The sequence below is a fragment of the Colletes gigas genome, unplaced genomic scaffold (assembly GCF_013123115.1).
Source record: "Colletes gigas isolate AHSC1104 unplaced genomic scaffold, ASM1312311v1 Colletes_gigas_Sc00037, whole genome shotgun sequence".
NCBI lineage: Eukaryota > Metazoa > Arthropoda > Insecta > Hymenoptera > Colletidae > Colletes > Colletes gigas.
Genome location: NW_025106666.1, coordinates 1734550 through 1757653, shown reverse-complemented (window position 1 = coordinate 1757653; position 23104 = coordinate 1734550). Strand labels below are relative to the sequence as shown.

General features: G+C 41.9%; 1 protein-coding gene across 1 annotated transcript; it reads left to right on the top strand.

The window, feature by feature from the left end:
- Window positions 1-2654: 2654 nt before the first annotated feature.
- On the top strand, window positions 2655-22287 carry LOC122402490 (neurogenic protein big brain). Its single transcript, XM_043405313.1, has 4 exons — window positions 2655-2964; window positions 4941-5067; window positions 20045-20255; window positions 21109-22287. The coding sequence occupies exons 1-4, from the start codon at window positions 2655-2657 to the stop codon at window positions 22285-22287; spliced, it is 1827 nt and encodes a 608-aa protein (XP_043261248.1).
- The last annotated feature ends 817 nt before the right edge of the window (window positions 22288-23104 follow it).

Sequence of the window (23104 nt, the reverse complement as noted above, 5' to 3'; positions counted from 1 at the left end):
CGCGATAATCAATGATACTGTACTTCGCTTTCGCTGCTGAATAATCCTTCTTTCGATTACGATCGCCTCCAGCCACTATTCGTCTTTATGTAGGTTATGTACAAGAAATTGGCTTTAACTCTAGATTACCACTTAAAGAGGAAGACATGTTTAATCTTCGCTCAGCGGACGCCGGGTCCATTTGGACCCACGCAGATTTTATTTCAGAACCGTGATGTTAATAAGGATAATAATACTACTAACAGGGAGAGTGCAAGATTTTTGAGCCATCGATTTAACTCAAACTTTGTACACTAGTAAATTTTGATACCATTTTCACGAAAATATTATATTACAGTTGATGAAAATATTGTAGACTTAATATTGTGGTCCAACGATAAGGAACCAAAGTTTTACGAGGTTAGATCTGGGTTAGGAAAATTTTAAAGGTTAGAAAAATGCATTTTACTTTTATTTGCGTTTACTTGTTGAAATTACTTAGATTGTGTATGAAAACATATATTCAAAGCCTATTACAAAGTCTTATTTTGTCGGCTATGTACGTATAGTAATGTTCGTTTAAATTTAAGCAAATCGGTGGTTAGTGTTGAATATCTCGCGAAGCAAGGTAGTGTAGTGGTTTTACTCCAGGAATCGTTTCGAGATTGAGTCACTCGATAAGGAAGGGGAATAGGTATAGTGAGAGTAAGTGAAAAAGAAATAAACTGTCGAACAACGATGATTAAGTTCAAGTACTTCAAAGGAACACCGCCATGTACTGCGATGAATCATTCAATCATAAAAATAAAAATTCCTACATTTTTCATTTCACCTTTAAAATAATAGTATCGATGGATTGGTGAGACTTTCCTGATAAAAATGATACCAAACACCATATAAATCGGACGAGATTTTCTACTAATGACTTTGAATATCCGAAAATAGATATAAACTGGAACATGCCATGTTTGGATTCATTTTCATCGGGAGAATCTCACCAATCTTTATTTCGATTACAACTCTATAAAATATGATACTTTGATTTTGAATAAATGTTTGGACCTGAATAAAAGGTTCGAAAAATTAATATTAATTTTGTCCAGTTGAATTTTAAGTTGCGTTATTTAATATTTAGTCCATGAGCGAGCATGTTCGCTTAATGGTGCGCTAATAGAGACAACCACCCGCTTTGCAGCGCGTGATCCGATGAACTTCTCCAGGCTGGCCAGTAAGAGGACAAAGTAAAAGCTTTTTTATCCGTCGGTCCTCCCTCGTGCGAGTTCTCCAATTTACAGCAATTGGTGGATTTATTACCCATTCCCCGCTCGACTTTACTTACATGCGCGTACAGTCCCAGTAAAGAGCCGACGGTGTTTAATTACATCGGGCTGTTGCATTATCCTCTTTTGGAATCGTCACGCATGACACAGCGGGGTCGACTTCTCAGAACAAAGGTAAACGAGAGTTGCGATGGTGCCTATGAAATTAGAAAAGTCTCTTGGAAAGTACGTCCACGATAACAGTTATTTCTTAACATTTTTCCGATAACGATCATTAAGCAGAAATTAATTTCATTTCGTTACTTTGAAAAACGCGGAGTTAAGAGGAAAGGCAAAGTTGAACGCGATTTTCAGCACCATCCGTGCTTGTTCGACGTTCGCGCCATGTTGATTTAAATGGACGCTATTATGCTCGTTGTCCGTGTCCCGTCGTGCGTACATCCCTTTTTTGTGGGAACTGAAATAGTCTGAGCTCGTGGGAATAAGACAGACATCCTGCGATAAACGTAATTACTTCAATCACAATTCGTGTAAATGTTCAATACGCCTAACTTTTGCATACGAGATGCGACGATAACGTTTTGAGAATAATTCTGTTTTTGTTCTTGAAGGCAGCGATGGGAATGAAAAGGATTTCTACCAATAAGAGCCATCGAATTTGGTAGGTTGTAGCTCCGATGACCTTGACCTTAGCATAAAATCTTGAAAGCAACACGTGGTTTGGATAAATTTTTTTATAAGTAGTGAGGCCATGAATACTTATGGGGCTGACTGTACCTGCTATAACATAACCTTGAAATTCATTTAATTAACAATTAACAAAATAATATGTGCTACCTGTCGATTTCGCCATGGATAGAAAGTCCTCCCTTGGCAGTCTCTTTGTTTGGGGTCGTAGGGGTGGGGGAGTAACCACATCCCCGGCTCACAGTCGGCGCTCGTGTTCCTCAAGCTGCAGGCACAGATGCACCGGTCACCGATGGAGGTCGAAGGGTGGGGGCGGCGCAGTGGTGCAGGCGGTCGCCGGAGTCCGGGGCCCACTTGTTTCGTCCGAGGATCGGCTTGTCACTCGAGAGCGCGTTGCCATTCTGGCAACATCGGCCCTGCTGCGTCTTACTCCCTTTGCGACACGACGAATCTCGTGTTCCACGCTCTCGCGTCGACCATCGCGCGATTCGCCTCGCGAACTATTCGAACGTCCGTGGAAGTGTGCGGTTTACAAACCAGTGACGAGGAGACTTTGTACGGTTTCGAGGTGCACTCCGACAGTGATACGGTTGAAAAAATATGCTTTGAACGGCAGTTGAAAAATAAAAAGATAAAAGAGAACGACGACAACGCACGCGGCAAACCGAATTTCTCTATCGAGCTTCGTTCAGGCTAAATTGTCGAAGAATGACCACGGAGTCGCTATCGCGCGAGCTGGATGCTCACATCGTGACCCTCCTGACGAGGATCTCCGCGCTAAAGGAGAACAATGCCGAGCTGACTGAGAGAAAGGCGCCTATGTCGATCGAGGCTCGCAGTCTGGAACTTTGGAGAGCGGTGGCCGTCGAGTGTTTCGCCACCTTCCTCTTCAGCTTCGTCGTGTCCGGCGCGGCCGCGTCTTCTGTGGTCTCCGGAAGCGGACTCTGCGTCCTGGCCACCGCGGTTGCATCCGGATTCGCGATCGCCGCGATCTCGATGATCTTCGGTCATATTAGCGGTAAGTATCCTTTGCTAAGGAATCTATAGCACAGATGTCACGCCCGAGCCCTCGTTTTGTTCGGATACGATTGTTTAATAAATAAAATTGCGTATCTCGTTCCCTATACTAGGAAACGTATGTGTCTTTAAGTAGTCAGGACTGTGAGACCAATCCGCAAAATTTAAGAGTCACGAAAAATGTTCTGAATAATCGAAATTCCAATCTATCGCTAGAGGGGTTAAATTAAATGCAGTCACGAGTACGGTAGAACCTCGATTACCAGAATTATCACGTTTATGACTCCTGTTTGAGATGTTGGAACGTTTTTGAACGAAAAAATGTACAATCGACGATGGTTTTTAAACGACTATTTGGATAAGAAAATCGTTAGAGATCTCTGCCGCGTCGTTTACAGGCGGCCCTCATGGTCTCTCTCGATTGGCTCGTTAACCGATTATAGCGGTCGATGGAAATATAGCGCGCGGCGGGTTTATCGGAACGTGTGGCAAGTATACTTGGTGTACATTATACCCGCCCGCGTAGTCTCTTAACGTTTTGTTGCAGTCCACGCGAAACACGATCGCATTTATTCCTTCCCTCCCGACGAATACGCTTAATTAACGAATGGAGCCGCGCGTCTGAGTCTACTTACAGGGCCATTCCAGAAACTGAGACACCGTAACGTGCAAAAGTTTTTGGTCGTGTAGTTTTTTAACTTTTCGTTCCAAAAGCAAAACGTGAGAAAATTTCTAGTATTTCCAATCTCTCTACTCTTTAATATTAATAGCACCCTGTTTCATAATTAGTGTTTAACATCGAACATCATTTCTAGTATTATTTGGAAGTCGAACATTGTGTTTTTCATCGCTTTCATATACAGTGTGGTTCATTTAACTGAAAATCGTTGGTATAAAAGTTGCTTGATATAAAGGGAGGGACATTGTTTAGTGTAAAAGGTTTTTGTAGGTAGAGTAGTGGAGGGTATTTAAAGGTCACGTTAATTTTTTTAAATAGTAGTCCACGTTACTACGTACAATATTTATTTCATACAATATTCTTTATCCTTGTTTGGAGCTACAGCCCGACCCAGTTTCTTGAATCACCCTGTACAGACCGATTATGATCTGTAACAAGAATGTGCCCTCCGACTTTAACGCCTGGATGGCGACATCAACCCTGCTGTGGCCTCAACTCGAGATGTTTAAAGAGCTACATTATTATTATTGTTAAATGCCTTTGTTTTACAAGTCTGTATATATATATAGAGTGTCCCGTGATTTCTTCGCCAAACTATAAGAACTTAATCTAGAGGTCAAAAGAAGAAAGAAATGTTATATAAAGATAGTGAATTTATTAATTTGTACTTCAAAGTAAGTAACTAAAGAGTAAATGTGAAAATCAAAACACAATAAAACGAATAATAATACATACATTTAAACAAATGTAGTGAGATCTGTATTAGGTGCTAATTTTTGTAACGAATTCTTGAAAGAAGCTGGTGATCCAGAAAATATAAAAACGGTGTGATAAATTCTGTAAAGAAACCTAAACCGCGAACATCGATTCTGTGAGTAACAAGTCGGTAAATGAACACGTGCGAGGTGGATAACATGCTTTCTTCGACCACTGCACGAAAATAAGGCTGATTGAACTTACGGATGAAAACTTCCAAAGACGATCACGACTTGAGGCTTTGAATCGGATTCGAAGTACATAATTCGATTTTTTCGCCAATATATAGATTCGAAGCGTTCCAAATCCCATCGCTAGTTCTAGTTACACATAACCTAAATATCAAATGGCTTAACGTTCCAGTGTGAGTCACCGATGGCGTGGTTCGTTTTAAATCTTCTAAAAACAATGCAATGAACGAAATTCGTGGGTTCTGCTATACTGTCGAGTCGAGAGAATATTCTGTAATTGTTGTTGCTTTTATGCGTCGGGTGTACAGATTGGTAAACTCATAATAAAATGATAAAATGCTCGACACGCAGGTGGCCACGTGAATCCAGCTGTCTCGGTGTCTTTCGCTTTGTGTCGACGGATCTCGCTGCTTCGTGCTGCTCTGTACATCGCTGCACAATGCGGAGGCGGCATAGCTGGCGCTGCGATGCTCTACGGGTAAGTGATTTTCTTTAAAAACTGTTATACAGCGATCCACGGTTAACTTTTTCAACGTTTCGAACCCAACACTGAAAATCACGCGTGCAGGTTATACAAATTTATACATACGTGTTTGGCTTTATTGAAACATTTTTATCGGGGAAAAGTGGTTTTGTTGTTCAGAAATATATTGTTTAACTCTTTGCGGCACAGGATTTCAGATAATAAAATAGACCCATGTTGCATAGAAATTTTATTGCATTTTAAATTAAACGAAATTGGTATATTTTTATTAATAAAGGTATCACATAATGTAAAAACATAAAAAAAGATTGTCGCAATAAACCTTCCGCTTGCAACAATTGATGAACCTGTATTGGCATGTTGAATGTTGCCAACACAAGTGAATACATTTGTAACATTTGTTGAAGGTATTACCAAGTGCTTTACCTAAATAAGACGAAATATAAACCTATGCGCATGCAGCTATTGCAGTACTTCGAGGTGGGACTAAAAATGTCCCACCATGCATTACGGTGCATCAAAAAGGTGGAACACTTTTAATCCCAGCGTGGCCTAAAGAGTTAAGTTGTTAATTTTTGACGACGACAATGCGACGTCATTAAAAGTCGTAACTTCGTGTTACGTTAAAACGGACTCTTGATGGGGGGAAAAAGGCAGTCCGTACATAGAACACGGTCCTTCGGTACACGGAAGACGTTCGATACGGAGAGAAAAGGAAGATAGGCGTCCCGAGAAGGCAGCTGTCAGATAATGGAATCCAAGAAGGACGCGTGGTTCTTAAAGCTTTTTTCGCAGTTTCTCCAATGTTCTCGCAAGTTTCCAATACTATTACGTGCAAACTGTCGAGAACAATCTATCCAATAAAAAAATATTGTTTTCCGATTGGAAGCAATAATCGATACCTTCAAAAATTCAACGTCCCTACTCGAGATACGGATGTATTGATACGGGTGATGGTACTCGGGGAGTCGTCGGTCGTTCCCTTCTTTTTTTCATTTTTCTCTCGCCACCGTGGCGATCTTTTAGCCACGGGCGAAATCGAGGCACGTGCACGAGAGTTCCACGCAGCCGCGGGCGATTCTCGAGAGCGCTTCTTCACCGTATCTCACGTATCGTGCACGATGATCGGACCAGGAACTCGGTTCACCAGGAATTATGGACCATAGGAGCTTTATGAATTAATAATAGAGACGCTAATATCGACGAAAGTAGGAGGCGATGCGTGTCGTTGCCAGCAGGCACACGCGATTTATAAAGTACGATTCCCGCGAAAATAAACGACACCGGCGGTCGATAACTTGGATTCATTCGAAAGTTCGGGCAGCTTTACGTCTAACCTCGAAACATAATGTATCTACGAAGTTGGTAGCAATGTACAGGGCGTAAAAAATAGCCGGGCAAATAAAAGCTTCCGCGATAGTTCGCCAGAAACACGGAACTATTCATAATGGACAGTTTATAATTTTTATATTTATTTTTTATTCGAACTGAACTGTTCCGTGTTCGACAACGGATTATATGAATCGGCCAAATGGGTTAAATTAGACCGTTTAATTGTTCCTGCCCGTTCAACGGGTACCCACCTATCAATGAAGGCGAAAGAGAGGCCAGAGCGTCCAAAAGACCAGCGGTCGAATGCGCGTGTAGCCGGCAAGAAGAGACGAGAGGGGAGAGGTTGGACGGGAGGAACGAAGAAATCTGTGAGAAGAGTGGGAGAGACGGCAGAAAAAGGCACGCGTAATTGGTAGGGGCGGGGGAGGGGAGGAAGAGAGAAGCTTCTTCGAAGGTGAGCACCTGCCTCGTTCCTCGATTCCTGCGACAGGCCACCGCCTCGCAGCTGCCGCAGATGTTTCGTGGACCAAAAAAGATCGCGCGGTGGGAGAGGCGGGGAAAGGACCGTACGAGCGAAGCGAAGACGAAGATAATGAATACCTATGCACGCCACCTATGAGGTGGGACAAGTTTCACGACGCGATCGGTTCATTGAAGGAGGACATGCCGTGATCCGGAGCCGAGCAGATGTTTCCCTGCGTTTCCGAGGATCATTGTCCTCCCTTTCTCCTATCGTCTCCTCTTCGGCGTTGCTCGCTCTTCTTGTTTCCTCCTTGTCTCGCTTTTGCCCGCCACTTGCTCGCCACGAAATTATCGTCTGCGACGTCCCGATTCAACTGGAACGGTTCGACCAGATAGTATCTCGAAGGTTAGGAATATCCAGAAATTGAAACAATGCAACCAAGCACGTAATCGAGCAGAGGTTAGGTTTGCCTTTCGAGGGGCCTCATTTCTACAAACGCTAAAGTAACATTTTATTCAACGACGTTTAACCCTTTGACGTTCAGATTTTTCTTTTTCTTTTTTAGAAATTTACTGTCCAAAAACACACTTTCTTTCTTGCACGAATCCACCTTCTGTCGTTAAAACACGAAATTTTGTTCTTGATGCATCTCAAAATGTTCAAACGCTTTGTTGACAATTTTGTCATGGGCAAAATGTACATTCGCCACTTTAGATGTTCTTCCTTAAAAGTTAATAGCTGTGTCTTAATTTTTTTCACTCTCATGACCGTATTTGGATTAATTTAAAAATTAACCGGATTAATTTTCATAATTTCGCCTTTGAAAGAGTCTAGATATGCCGTCACTGTTTTTAAAATGTTGCTTTCGAATTATTCAACCTGTCCGAGGTCACAGGTTCGCGCAGGTTGTATCGAAGCTCCTGTACCCCTCCTCCCCAAATATTATACAGGGGTCGTAGAATGAAATAACGCCCCTATAACGGATCGACTGTTCCCCCAAACAATTTCATCGATATTCTCGAGTCAGAAAAAAGCAGGAACCCTGCACCCCGAAACGTCATTATCCGTCCATTACCGTTTGGAAGAGTTACGACGTTTTCCCTAGCGAAAGCAGAGCTTAACCTAAAAAGAAAAGATCGACGCGGCGTGTGGCGATTATTGTTTCGACGAAAAATTTAAATTTAATAATACTGTTTAGAATAGAAGAACAAGAAATGCATTTTATAAAATTAATCGTTTATATACTTCAATCAAAGTGATAAGAAATTTTAGAAAACAAGGCACGTCATTTTTTTGATGTTGGGGGTTAGGTTTGGAATGTCACCAAACGAATATTAATAGAAACAAATGTTTACAGTATTTGTGTCTTAATCCAATAATAATTTTCTTTCGCCCTCTCTTTATTCTCAAAAACGGGGTTTAACGTCGATATTATTTGCTGAGCCTCGCTCCTGGCACGCGAAACGTTAAACAAATCCAAGTTGGATATCGTTGAGGCATCTACCAGTGACAGATCCGTCATCGCCAGGGTGAAATCACCCTCGAGCCACCATATGACCGCACAAAGAGACAACAAGTGCGCGATATGTACCGAAATAATAATCGAACAATACTCTAGTTAACCAGACCGAGTTCGTCATCCCTTCCAGGAACGTCTCTGGGGACTTTGCCCCCCTTTCCCCATAAAGAAAAAACTACGCCGCGGAAGCAAAAGGACAGACCGAGCGTCCGACGGTAGAGAAAGGGAGAAAGCTCTGTCGGCGTATTCTTGCATCTGTTGCGACTAGGTCAGGCAACAGTGGCGTTTGTAAAACACGTATATCCTTGCATCTCACCCCCGAGGGTTTCGTTGCTCCCATAGCGACACTTCGGCCTATTCCCCGGAATATAAATAAAGAAAAAAAGAAAGGGAAAAAGGGAAAAGAACCGAGCCGATAAATCGTAAAACGAACCCACGCCAGAACGGCGAGAGGGGGGTGGGAGATTATGGAAGGATCAGAAACCGCGAGAGTGTAACTATCCGTAAAGAATTTACTGTGGCTACAAGATTTCCCCATTACACTTCACCCGAAGGTCTTAACGATGTCACGACACGAAACGAAAGACACTTTATCGGACATAATACATGTATATACACGTCACTAATTGAAGGTTAGGTACAGGTCTGCTGAAAATACTACATTAAATAATGAAAATTTTAAAATTTGAATACCATACGAAAATACGTAAGAGTTCTACTATTATCTAAAGCGAGGGGTTCACACTTACTACGTATACAAGAAATTTCCGATTAACTACTATTTTCAATGCCGCATATAAAACTTGAATTCTTCAAGTGTCCGTAAGTATATGGTCGCGTCTATAAGATCGGTATCTCCGGCTCTAAAATTACGCGTCTGGACGTAGCCAACGGACGCGCCCACCTTTTTCCATCGTTCGCGAAATTGAAGCAAAAGATCACGGAGCGTTGAGGCCGGCCGAGATTCCACGACGAAATAACATTAGTCCAGGGGATAACGACGCTGTGGTATAAACTTATTTGTCAAGGGGAGTTTGCCACCACGGACCGAGGAAACAGCTGTGAGGAAGCAGGTGTGTTGTGACGTCGACAAGACACACGCGGTGCGCGTGGCGGGCCGGATGTCCAGCGAAGGAGCAGCCACCGCCGCGCGTTTCCTGCCCTCGGAACCGCCCGTGACGCAGACTCTTCTGCCCCGAGATCCAACAAGGAGAGTCTCAGATTATATCGAAACTTTTAGGACACGCGTTGGACGTCTTTCTTTCTGTGAATTTCACCCCTCCGGACACAAGAAATTTATACAATAAATGAAATTTTGAATAATATTTTGACATCATACGTCGATAAAATATTGAGCTTGAAATTACGACGATCAACGTTCTTCGTTCGAAGTAAGAAATATTACAGTTGGGCAGAGGGAGATGTTCGTAGTCGATACGCAATAACCCAAGCTTTCTCGGAAAGCTCCTCGATATTGGATCCTTAAGCCGGGATTTCGAGAACCGTTATGAATGGACCGAGGACCATAGGTCGTCTCTACGAATTTTCTTCAAAGATGTTCCGTCTAAACACGGTTTTGGCAGGATCTCCTAATATTTTCTGGAACAGAATGTAAATATAATTTTAGCTCTTCTTTTCATAAAAAAGTTTTGTTCTACTAGTTTCGCTTAGGATGCTCGTACGATCGAAGGCTGTTTTCGAACATAACCTCAAATATATACCGATGCGAGCGGAGAGAAACTGTTATTCAGTCGAAAATGCAACGTGAAAGCCAGGTGGGTCGGGTAGAACCGTTTTCGGTGGAATGTTTTACCTGCTCTTGGGAGTACCTTTTACCGTCGTCCGCACAAAAGCAGCCGAGCATCGCGATTCCCGCTTTTACAGCTTCAGCCGTTCGCCGGGGTCCTCTTCGACTCCCCATCCTCCTTCGTAACGTTATTTCAGGCGTTCGGGAAATATCGAATGCGATATTCTGCGGCATCTAGTGGGCCGAGTCGCGCACACCTCTTCGCGTCGGTAAAAATAAACTGTCACCAGGGACAAAAAAAGCGAAGAACATATGGAGGGGGGCTGTTGTTGCGTTCCGTCCCCGTCTTTCTCAGTCGCTTCTTGAAGCTCTGGCTCGAGGGAGTTTGGTCGTTTTAAACTAAATATTTGAGCTTGTTACGGCGCTGGGAAAATTTACGCCTCCGCCGTGCACACTTCGTGACCACTCGATGGAAAAAGTTGTGTAAACCAGCCTCAAACCGGCACTTTACTGGCATAGAATCTCGTGAGAAACATGACGAAGTGTTCCAATCTGTTTATAATATTTCTTTTAGAACCGTTTGTAGCCTGGTTTCTACGTTACAGATGCGTCGAAGCTCTGACTAATTATTCAATCTTAATATGATTTATAACAAAAAACATCGCTCGAGCTGGCAGATACGGGGTCACCTAATATATTACCCTTCGTTGTGCGTTTTTGGATTTTTGAGTCCAGCCATATGCATCGCTCGATCGTTATTGGCGTTCTTTAATAAAAAGAAGAAGGATACAGAAGAATCGATGGTCGAACACCGTTGGTGTTCGGCGCAGAAGAAAGGAACCTCTGGTCCGAAAAGGGCCGATTTAGGTTGGGTCGGACGAAGCAGGATGCCAACAGATGGTCGCAACCACGTGTTCGGTCTCGAGAATCTTCCCGTTCCTTGATCGCAGGGTGTACGATTAGATGCACGCGTAGCACGGCTGTTAGCGCCGGACGGAATTAGCTTCCTGACGTGGATAGGTGAAGGATGCAGCTTTAACCAGTTCGCTATTTTCTTCGCTTATACTCAACGTTCAAGAATTTGATACAAATATTAACACATCGAATTCCTACAACATTTATTCTCGATCTACTTTCTTCGATCTACATGCTTCGATCGGCATAAGTGGCCCTATTACTAACCAATTAGCGACCTCTTATTTACTATGTTTTATTTAAAGCAATAACAGGAATCAAGGCCTTAAAAACTCAAGATATTCAAGACTTTTAAAACTCAAGACTTTCAAGAGATCGAAGCTTCGAATCATGTTCGAAAAGATTTGAATCATCATAACCTTAAAAACTTCGAACACATGGTGAATTCTAAATAGAACGACGGCACTCGTGTCGAACAATAAGCAAAATTTTTGATGCGTATATACGTTCTGAACCCATAACGATTATTCACGGATACGTAGTGGCGATTCTAGGATGAAAGAATCCTATTGACCTGTTAGGCGAAGGAAGAAACTCCGGGCAGCTGGTCGAAGATCGTTGCGGATCCTTCTCTGTATAGATCCTATATAAATCGTGCGTCGTGCCTTTCTACGGGGAAACACGTGCCAGCCACATGTTGCACAAAAGGAATCCTCGGCGGTCCTTTCGAGCATCGTAGCGTAAGTCGCAGTCACAAAGAAGCTTTGGGACCCCATAAAAATGATTCTCTTTCGGGCAGGATCGAAGGGCTCGCGATGGAGGCAGATGTTTTCCGTCTTCGAAGACGTCGATCCGCTACGAATACGTTTGGCTGGAATGACATACAGTTAGGAACAAAAGTATTGGCACACCTGACTCTTTATTATAGAAACGCATATAAATCAAAGAAAAAACACAGGATTAGATTAACTCTTTTTATCAATTATAACTATTAAGTTTATAGTTTGAGAATATTACAAATATATTTATACTAATTAATTGCAAAACAAAAAAGAATGATAAAATGCACATTAATGGCAGTTTTCAATGAAACAAAAGTATTGGCACATTGAAATAAAATGCTTTTGTCTAGGATCTAGAATGAAATTTTTATAAGGTTGGTACATTGTTCCTTCTCGGGAAACCCCCTGATTTCGATAGCATTTATTTGTTTTCTCGTTATTCAATTGTTTACAAAATCTAACGTGAAAACGTGCAAAATGGAGCGCAAAGGCAAAGAAACGACTGTTGCTGAGCGAAAAATTATTTTACATTTGTTTAATGAGGGGCATTCATACTCGTCTATAGGAAATATAGTTAATAGAAGTCGTTTTACAATTAGAAGTATTATTAAACGGTTTTCTAACACAGAACATTTTGTAAGTGCTCCGCGATGTGGTCGACCTGAAAAATTGAGTGCACGAGAAAAGAGAAAAATTATTAATATTGTAAAAGGAAAACCATCTAGTTCTGCGTCAGAAATAGCGGCAAATATAAACGAAAGTTTTAATAAAGAAGTACATAAAATAACTATTCGACGAATATTAAACAAGGTAGGATACCGATCGCGAGTTGCTAGACGAAAGCCTACTATAAGTAAAATTAATCAAGAAAAAAGATTAAAGTTTGCAAATGATTACATTAATAAAGAAAACGAGTTTTGGGATACAGTGCTCTTTTCTGATGAGTCTAAATTTAATATTTTTCAAAATGATGGACGCACTTTAGTTTGGAGACAATCTAATACCGAACTAGACCCAAAGAACATTCAGAACACTGTTAAACACGGGGGTGGTGGAGTGATGGTCTGGGGTTGCATGAGCTCAAGTGGAGTCGGTGAGCTTGTTTTTATTGATAATATAATGGACAAATATGTCTATTTAGATATCTTAAAAAATAATCTAAAAAAAAGCGTGGAAAAATTAAATCTTGGGAGACAATATGTCTTTCAACAGGACAATGACCCCAAGCATACCGCTTATTTGGTACGGCAATGGATAGTTTTTAATACCCCACATTCCTTACCAACCCCACCGCAATCCCCAGATTTAAATCCGATCGAACATCTCTGGGCTCATTTAGGAAAATGTATTAAAAAACATAATATAACAAATAGACAACGATTGAAAGAAATATTGATGACAGAATGGAATAAAATAAGTCCCGAAATTACAAAAAAACTAGTGCATTCCATGCCAAATAGATTGAAAGCCATTATAAACAATAAGGGATTACACACGAAATATTAAATTATATAAAATACATAATAATATACCATCTATTTGTAAGCGTGCCAATACTTTTGTTCCATTCAAAACTGCCATTAATGTGCATTTTATTATTCTTTTTTATTTTGTAATAAATTAGTATAAATAAATTTATAATATTCTCAAACTATAAACCTAATAGTTGTAATTACTAAAAAGAATTAACCTAACTCTGTGTTTTTTCTTTGATTTATATGCGTTTCTATAATGAAGAGTCAGGTGTGCCAATACTTTTGTTCCTAACTGTATGTAGACGTCGAGGAAAAGAAACAAGCCGTGGAAATTATGGCGATTCTTGATATTTCCGATATTTTCTCGAAGGATTTAAAAGCTATTAGAGATTTTCCAACGTTTATAACCTTGCCATTGTTTGGTTTGTAGGTATATTCCTATCTGTGGAAGAAAGTGTATTCGAATCTGGAAACATATCAATGTTAACTTTCTATATTCTTTAATAATTCAACTTCCGTGCCTTATTTTTGCCTATAAAATCACCCTTTTAAAAGATTACCATTAGTAGCCAAACACCCTGTACACAGCGCTGGGTATAAAGGGAAGGGGACTACAAGAGCTGAGCCCCCCTTTCATTGTCCAAAGAAAATCTATTTTCTGATCTATATCGCTCCAAGTTTGAATATCTACTTTTGATCTATTTTAAGAATTTTGTAAGTTCCATGTAAGTAAGATGTTTCGAGTTTTTTTCGTGATTATTTGTCAGCCAGCTCCCCCCCTCCCCTTACGTGCACATCACCAGTATTAAAGTCGGAACAAAAATAAAGAGAATAATTCGACGCGTTCGTCGCAACGCAGAAACGGATCCTCGTGGGTGTACGCATTTCCTGTCCCCTCTTCTTTCAGACGTTTTCCATTCAGCGAAGAGGATAGAATTCTGATCCGACCTGCTTTCGGTCTTACCCTTTAAAAGAATCCTGTGCATTGTCGCGACGGATTTCTATGGACGGTAAGACGTTGCGCAGGAAACTGCACGGTACCCCGAGAAAAATACCCAGAAATCAATCTTATTCTGTCTTCTCGTTAGTGAGCTCCCTAGAAAAATGGAAGGTGACGACAAAGTAATAGAACAAGATTTTTGGTTTAAAATATCCTTTAACGAGTTATTTTTTGTCTTTATTGTCGAATTTTTTTTTTTATTAACGACAGCTAAGCCTCTCAGGCTTATGTGTCCCTTTGGTTGGTACATTGACTATACATTTTTTTTTTTTATAATTGCACTTATGAATGTATGTACATCTTAAGTATTAACCTATTTAACCTAGTCAGTCTTAGGTTATTTGTATTTATTTTACTACTTATGCCTAGATTATATTGATAGTCTATGGTGGAGTAGGAACGCATCAATGATAAGGAGCGCCTTAATGTTGGGTTGTTGCAGATATGTTTGAATGCGGTGAGGTGATTTCCAGGTGCTGTGTTTCAGGTCTCTTAACATACTTTCCCTCTGCTCTTTCATCAGGGGGCAGTCCCACAGAATGTGATCTAGGGTCTGCTCACTATATCCGCAGATTTATTGTCGAATAAAATTTGCCCAAGTCCGACTGCTACCTACCGGGTTGCTATAGAAGGAAACATAACCTAATGAATAATATTAGTTAGGTATTCTTAGATCTTCGTTGCGACTGAAACATTAAACATTTTAAAAGATCCTCTGAGATAGGTTGAAACGTTACTAAAAACTATATTTAAACGTCGGTAAAATCCGAAGTGATAATCTTGATCTCTAATAAAAACTGTTCGACTTGACACGGAATAACCCCGGCGAGAACATGAGAAGTCCAGACACGCGAACAAGCGTCATTACTCTTCTCGCGAAGCTTCCCACAATCGATCGTTTGTCCCGGCGGTTGACCGTAAAACCTAATTTTCGGGTTTAACCACAGCCATCCGTGGGCATCCGAACTTTCCCACAGGGCGAGACTTTATAATGGAATCACGTGTGGATCTCTCGTTGCCTTCGCCTCGGCGCGCCTCACATGTGTCAGTTTTCCTTGCTGGAAAAGAGGGGAGCCGGCTCGGGAACAAGGGTGAAGAGGAGGGGGAGGGTGTCCGGTTCGCCAAGTCGTCGGACGGGACTGGGGAGGTCGGTGCACCGCACTGCTCACCCCACATAAGTGGCGGCGGTGGGTGGAAGTATCAATAGCTCGTTAAACACGACAGAGGTCTGGTGAAAGTGATACACACCCCTTCTCCCTCGAATTGAAATTTATTTAAAGCTTCGCGAATTCCCCTCCTCCTATTCCCTGTTACATTCGAGCCTCTTGGGGGTTGTTTCTGTGGGGTTCACGTACCCCCGTGCGAATTTGGGGCACAGGTTGCACGCGGGCTTGCTCTCGAGTCAAGTGCACACACGCAAAATTAAACGTTCTCTCCGGTGATCGAACGCTTCACGCTTCGATGACCAAGGCTCCTCGAGTACGTGAGAGAGGAGTAAATATCGTGTGACGATGACACCGAGAAAGGTGACTCGAACCTTCTAGCTTCCCGCGGATATTCAGCTTCCGAGGCCAAGTTTCATCTGGGAATTTTGTGTCGATCAAAACCAACGACCGTCAATGAACGACGTCGACACGGATCTACGGCAAAGGCTTTAATCTCTGGTACGCTTCAGAGTTTACGGAATTCTGTACTATTTTTTTATTCTTTTTTTTTTTGTGTACCTTTTCCCGTTTTCCGTCCCGGAAAAGCGAACGCTTTCTTCTTTCATCTGCCTTTTACCGCGCAGAGTGCAGGCCAGATTCCCATTTTGCACGACCCTCTGCAGTCTCGGCCGCGCGGAAAACAAAAGCGGAAAAACATGCGACAAGCGTGTTGCGCTGCTCCAGCTACGCTTGAAAATTGCAACAAATAGAATCGCTGAAAGACAAAATGACGTCGCGTAACTTCGCGAAACATTTTCTACGGTGTGAAAAGTATTTATACAGCGAGTGATTCCGACAACAATAAAAAACTTTACTCGGATTGTTAGTAAACCTTTGTTTATAACAATTTATACGTACATGGTTTTCCAATAAGAACGATAGAATTTTAATAATTATTTGCAATGTTGTAATGTGGATTTTATCTAACTCGCTATGACAAATAAAAGTTCTGTGACCTTGTTAAAAAATCCTGTAGTAACAGTGTCTTGAATACATACTGGTCGACATTCGGGACCGAAACTGGTCTAAGCTGGACGGAGGTTAATCTTCCAGGAAATTCCGTAACTCTTTCTTTTAGAGAGTGCGAATGAGAAGGAGATATAAGGCGACGGATCGATATCTCGCCGTAGATTTAAAAACATAAACACACTTGACCCTGCCCGGGACAAGCGTGACTCCGCGAAGTCAGTTCCAAGAATTGACCGGTCTGATTAAAGTAGAACAGTCTTAATAATTTTACGAACAGTTTTCCTTCAATTTGTTTGACGGACAACTTCTGAAACTATTAACAATGATGCACCTGTGGACAGAGTTCGACCCTCCTGGACAGATCACGAGCCGTTTCGCGTGGGACGATCGCTACGTGTGCCCCTAAAATCCTATCGTAGTGTCGTGCAATCAGCGAAAATTCTCCCCCTCCTTTGGTCTACGATCGATGCAAATGAAAGCTTCCCCCCTGTCCCGTTCGTTCTGTCCTCGAGAGGCCTTATGCGAACGCGCGTCGCGAGAGAGCGAATTGATGAAATCAGAAATGCAGATCATGACCGCACAATTGGGATTAACTGAGCCGTCCATGAACAACCGTAGTCGCGTCGAGGGTAAAAACGAGAGAAAAAGAACACACGTTTCTTTTACAAGCATCACCGTGATAAGCAACATCTTTATTCTCTCTTTTTCTGTTTTATTGTTCAGCGAACGGCGTTCTGTCGTCCGTCAGGATCGATTCTTCGGGACTTAACGACGATTATGTCATTTGAGAGCGTAACAGCGTATTGTTACCAGGGACGGATTCGGATTCTCGAGATTGTTATCGTTTTTGGACAAAATTATATATTTACTACATTCTAATACATACAAAGAGCAATACTTCTATTAAGGGGCCATTGTACCTTGTAGGTACGAAAAATATGTTTTTTTGTGATTTTTTTTACGGGCTACTAAAGAGCGATTAATTTCTGATTTTGTAGATACATTTATTATATATTTAGCTATATTTACGAATTTTTGCAACGCATAATATGTATCTATTGATTACGCTGCTTTTGTTGATCAACAAACAGCAGTTTTTACGAACGGTGCTCGACTGCGTATGTGATATCTTGCGAACAAGTTATCCAAAATCCAAAAACCAACGATATTCTTAATATAGATGAGTGTGGTTATAGCATGAACTAGGATCTTTTCAAAAAAACAAAAAATGGCAAAATGGCAGCTATTTTACAAAAAAATACTGAATATTTTCATATATTCGGTTGCTTTTTTGTTAATAAAAGAAAAAGTATTGCATATATCGCAATTATTCTAGTTCAAGCTATAGGGAGACCAGTTCTAAAGATACTGTATAAATTTCATGTTGATATCTTGAATAGTTATTTTGTTATCACATACGCAGTGCCGAAAAATGTAGTTTCGAGAAAAACAGCTTTGAAGTTTCGCGTCCAGTTATTATACCTGCGTGCGGTTCATTTCAGCAGACTATAACTTCAGCACAGTATGTCGGAAAAATAACGGAACTTTTTAAATTAAAAAAAGAAAATTAGCTATTTTGCCAAAATTATTTTTTTTTATTCAAAATACATCCCTTCTGCATCAATACACCGCTGGGTACGTTTGACTAGTGTCAGCATAGATTTTTTTATATCATTTTGCGGAATCGCCTCAATGACTCTTGTCACCGCGCCTTGGACTTGTGTAACACTGTCATAAAACGTTCCTTTGATGGCCAGTTTGAGTTTTGGGAATAGGAAATAATCACATGGAGATAAATCCGACGAATACGGAGGATGTTGGAGCACACAAACCTGTTTTTTCATCAAAAATTCACGAACTTCCTGGCGCTCGATATTCGGGCCTCACTCGAACGATTTTTTCCCACAAACGCTCCATAACACCCAGATAATATTCACCATTGACATTTTCACCCTGTGGAACGAATTCCCAAAGTATAATACCTTTAGAATCATAAAAACAGATCAACATTGTCTTCTCTCGTGACTTCTGGAATCGCAATTTTTTCGATTTCGGAGAGTCTGGGGACTTCCACGTTGCACTTTGGCGCTTTGTTTGTGGATCGTAGTTTAATCACCAAGTCTCGTCTCCAGTCACAATCGATTCCAGGAATGTGCAATTCCGTCTGGCTGTTTTAATAAGATCATTGCAATGTTCAACGCGAGCAATCTGTTAGTCCTCATTTAATGCGTGAGGAACAAATCGAGCACAGACTTTCCGTTTGTTTAAGTCCTTTGTCAAAATTTCGCGAATCATGTCTTTAGTCGTATTTAATACCACTGCCATCCATCTCACACTTGAAGTCGCATCGTAGGTAATCATTTCACGCACTTTTTCCACCAACTCATCGCGATTTTTCTTTTCTGGCCGGCCTGGCTTTGGGTCATATTCCAAAGCATCACGACCGTTCTGGAATCGTTTATACCATTCGAACACACGTGTACGGGATAAACAATCATCAACATAAACTTTTTTCATCAATTGAAATGTTTCTGTGAAAATTTTCCCGAACTTGAAACAAAATTTAATATTTGCTCTTTGATCCATCGTGTTTCTGCGACGAAGTGACAAAAGGTACTGCCACTTTAATCGTTATAACTTGACAATCCGTTAATCGATTCCAATAATGATGCTTTTATTTTGTAGAGAAAATATACAGCTTTCAGGTTACACATTGTTTCAGCAGTTTTCATTAAATTTGAAAAGTTCCATTATTTTTCCGACATACTGTGTATTTTTCAATCGTTTAAATTCCAAACCACGAATCCCAAAGTGACCATTGTTAACCTTTAATCGCTGCCCAACGTGGCCGACAATGCTGGCGAAACGGAAGGTCGCCTGTCTGTGACCCCGTATGATTATACGAACCGAGAAAATTAACGAGGTTTTATGCAAAAGAAACGACCAAAGGAGAGGGGCGTGGCAGCGAGTGTCAGGGGCTCGAGGATGCACCGGCTAATATAAACATTACACCACAGGGATCAACTTGCCGCAGGGGGCTTTTATGCCTGGTATCGTTATTGGCGTAACTTTCAATAGGAAAATCATCGTATATTATATCGCTGTCACGGCGAATGCCATATGCGAGGCTCGATTATCGGAAAACCGATCAATAATCCTTTTCATTGTAACTCAATCTATTATATTCGAAACTTTGCTAAAACAATTTGATCCAAAAATCGTTGTTTTACCTGTTTCAATCGACTTAAAATTCTTACAACTGTCCTATGCTTGTAAGGTTATGTTAGATTCTTTGAACGTATAACTTTATAAGTATTTTAACGCTATATTTATGGACATTGATTGCACATATTTTCATTGAAAATTCTTTTTACTTTTATCGCGGTTTTTCTATTAATTAGAATATACATTCCTATCGTAACTTTAAGTATAAAAGATGAAATCTATCAAATTGACAGGTTCCGTAAATCTAGTGTTAAATAAAACAGTTTAAGACGACAGTGATTGGGCAGCTGTCAATAAATAGGTCCTTTTTTTAACATTAACAATTTTTTCTGTTCGCAGAGTGTCTGCTCCTTCCAATACACAAACCCTGACGTCCCCGGGTCGCCTCGGGGGCGCCATCGAGAGGCTTTTGGTGGAACTTGCGCTTTCGGTGCTGATCGTCTTAGCCCATTTTACCTCGGAATCAACCAAACCGTCGCTATCAATCTCCATGACCTCAAAACCAGCCGGAATGTTGGCCGCAGCATACACGGCGGCCACCTTGGTTTCGGTAAGCTGCTTCTCCTTGGAATCACGTTCAATCATAGTATGGACTGACCATTGAAAAAAATCATTATATCGGCGCGTTTATAAAAGCAGCTACCTTTTTTCTTCCTCCCTGTCTCCAGTACGAATTCCCTTTATCCCCCTGTACAGTTCCCTCGTTCTCCCAACCGGTCTACATCCAAAACGTCTCTCGATCTCTTTTCGAATCGGATCCACGTTTGCGTCTTTAAAGAGCACCTGCAGTTGCCCATGAGAAAGACCGAGAGAGGCTGCCAAAGAGCGCAGAGACGGGGCCAGAGTAAGACTGATGAAAAAAAAGAGAGGAGAACCGATCCTGATCCCACCTGCTCCGGAACACGTGTACAATGCGGCTCGAAAAAAAGAGAAACGAACGCGAAACCACCGGTTATGCGCGTTAAACGGCCAGGCGCCTTGTACCCTGAGCCGAGGAGAGTCCTCGTTCGTTAATGCTGATCGACTTCCGACTAAACCTATGGGACTGATATTGTTTTTGATTTTTTCCCATATAAGACGAAAATCAAGAATATCAATTTCTTGATTGAGGCTTCGTTAAAAAGTTATTAAAGAATTAAATTAAAAAATTTCAAATCGTTCTGAAGAAATTATTTTCGATTGCGGGGATCAATTACAATCATTTTTGGTGAATACACATATCCCCGAAATCCTACGCACTTTTGAGAAAAAAATTCTTTACTACAAATATATTGTGTGGCCAGAGATCTGTGATTATATTCCTCGTTTTTAGAAAGGGATGGATGAGATTCTATTAAGTAAGGCTTGATTGTGTTCGAGACCCGTGCACTGATAACAACTAATTTCGTCCGTTTTATTTTTAGAGTCCATTTCTGAACCCTGCCCGAGCTCTGGGTCCAGCGTTCGTGACCAACCGATGGGATAATCACTGGGTATACTGGGTGGGACCGTTGTCCGGAAGCGCGGTAGCTGCTCTGTTGCACGAGTATGTGCTGAGCCCGAGACGGACGAAAGATCCGCGCGACATGGACGATGGCGACAACTCGTCGATGAGGTCAGACGAGGATACGTACGATGATCTGGACAAACCGTCCGGACCGAAATTCCCTAGCGCGTACGCCACTTATCGTCCAGTAGCCGGGGCATCTGCGTCGATCTACAGCGCACCACCGTCCGCCCTGGAACGCGTCGAATCGATTTACGGTGGCACTAAGTCGCTCTATTGCAAATCCCCGCCCTTGACCAGGGCGAATTTGAATCGTTCGCAGAGCGTGTACGCTAAGTCCACCACCGGGACTCGGGACGGTTTGATGATCCCGAAACCAGGACCTCTGGTGCCCGCTCAGAGCCTGTACCCCATCAGAATCGGCCAAACAGGGTCGCAGAACTCCAGAGAGAGCAGTCAACAGCAAACAGTGCCAACCGGGCAGGCTCAGAGCACGCAGAATCACAACAGCACGAATCAGAACATGCAAAATCAACTGCAACAATGCACGCAGAGCATCTATGGAATCAGGGGGATCTCGACGAGTCTGAGCACCCGCGAGAATGGGATCTACGGCGTGTCCACGGGATCTAGTATATACGGACGCGCACCTGCCCCTCCTCCGGGTGGTCAGAACTCGCCCCAATCGGGACCAAATGTCCAGCCCTCGGGACAGAATCACCATCCGCAGCAACAGCAGCAGCAATCACAGCCACCGCCGCAACAACAACAGCAGCAACAGCAACAACAACAGCCGCAACACCAAAACGGCACGCTGACTGCTACCTCTGACAGTGCCGCCAACTCCAGAAGACCTGAAAGCATGTACGGACATATTTCCAGGCGCAGCGACGACTCGGCGTACGGAAGTTACCAAGGATCTACGCGAGGCAACTACAACAAAGTGCCCGGACCACCTCCTGGACCATCTGGACAGCCCAATGGACCACCTGGACCGCCTCAGTACCGTGACCAAGGCAGACCGAGCCCGGCGGGACCGTTACAACAGAACCAGCAGACCAGTTTCCAGAGGAATTCACCGAACCCTCAATACTGACTATAGATTCGTTGAACCTTCTTCTTCCGACGTCTATTGGGCACGAATGTGAGACGATCGGCAGTTGTGAAAGAACATATTTCGTCGGTCGGTGACCGTTTGTGTAGGACCTCATGATTCAGGATCGATGACCCAGGGTTTTCAAACCAATTCTAAGAAGATTTTCATTGGAATTCATCTTCTTCTCCACCATAGGCAACGAATACAGTTTAGCAATGAGGAATGGAGGCCTTGGTAGAATACAGACAAGTGCCATTTTTGTAATGTGATGAAAGGGAGCTAAAAAAGAGCTGCTAACGATGCGGAGTACAAGGTTTCTAGGACTTTAGGGGAATAATATGGTTTATTATTTATCGTGATACTGTTCTTCAAATATAAAAATTTATAGAGCCGCGATAAACTCGGTTGGAAGAGAAGAACAGTTTGTTTTGAATTATTTGCCATCGGCGTCGGCTATACGACGGAAATAATCTGAAACGATTAGTATCTGTAACTGAAGTTAACTCTACCAATTGAAGAAATTAACCGTTAATTCTCCTTCGCCATAATTTTTATTTGAAACTCAACGATATTTAATACTTTGACTGCCACGTTATCCATACTGGTTCTGCACTCCAAATTAACCCTTTTGCAGATCATATATATCTTATTGCAAATCAAATTCACCCTTTTATAAATCAAATTCATCTTGTATATGATGCAAAAGGGTTATTTTGGAGTGCAAAACGTGTACGTAGGTGACTAAGACAAATTGTAGGTTGTGTAGTTTACAATTGGTTCGAACGATAATTGTAAAGTGCGTTGGGTTGTTGCAAAT

Coding starts and splice junctions, on each gene's coding strand:
- LOC122402490 (XM_043405313.1), top strand. CDS start 2,655: ATGACCACGGAGTCGCTATCGCGCGAGCTGGATGCTCACATCGTGACC. Junction 2,965..4,940: donor GATCTTCGGTCATATTAGCG/GTAAGTATCCTT, acceptor CTCGACACGCAG/GTGGCCACGTGAATCCAGCT. Junction 5,068..20,044: donor GGCGCTGCGATGCTCTACGG/GTAAGTGATTTT, acceptor TTCTGTTCGCAG/AGTGTCTGCTCCTTCCAATA.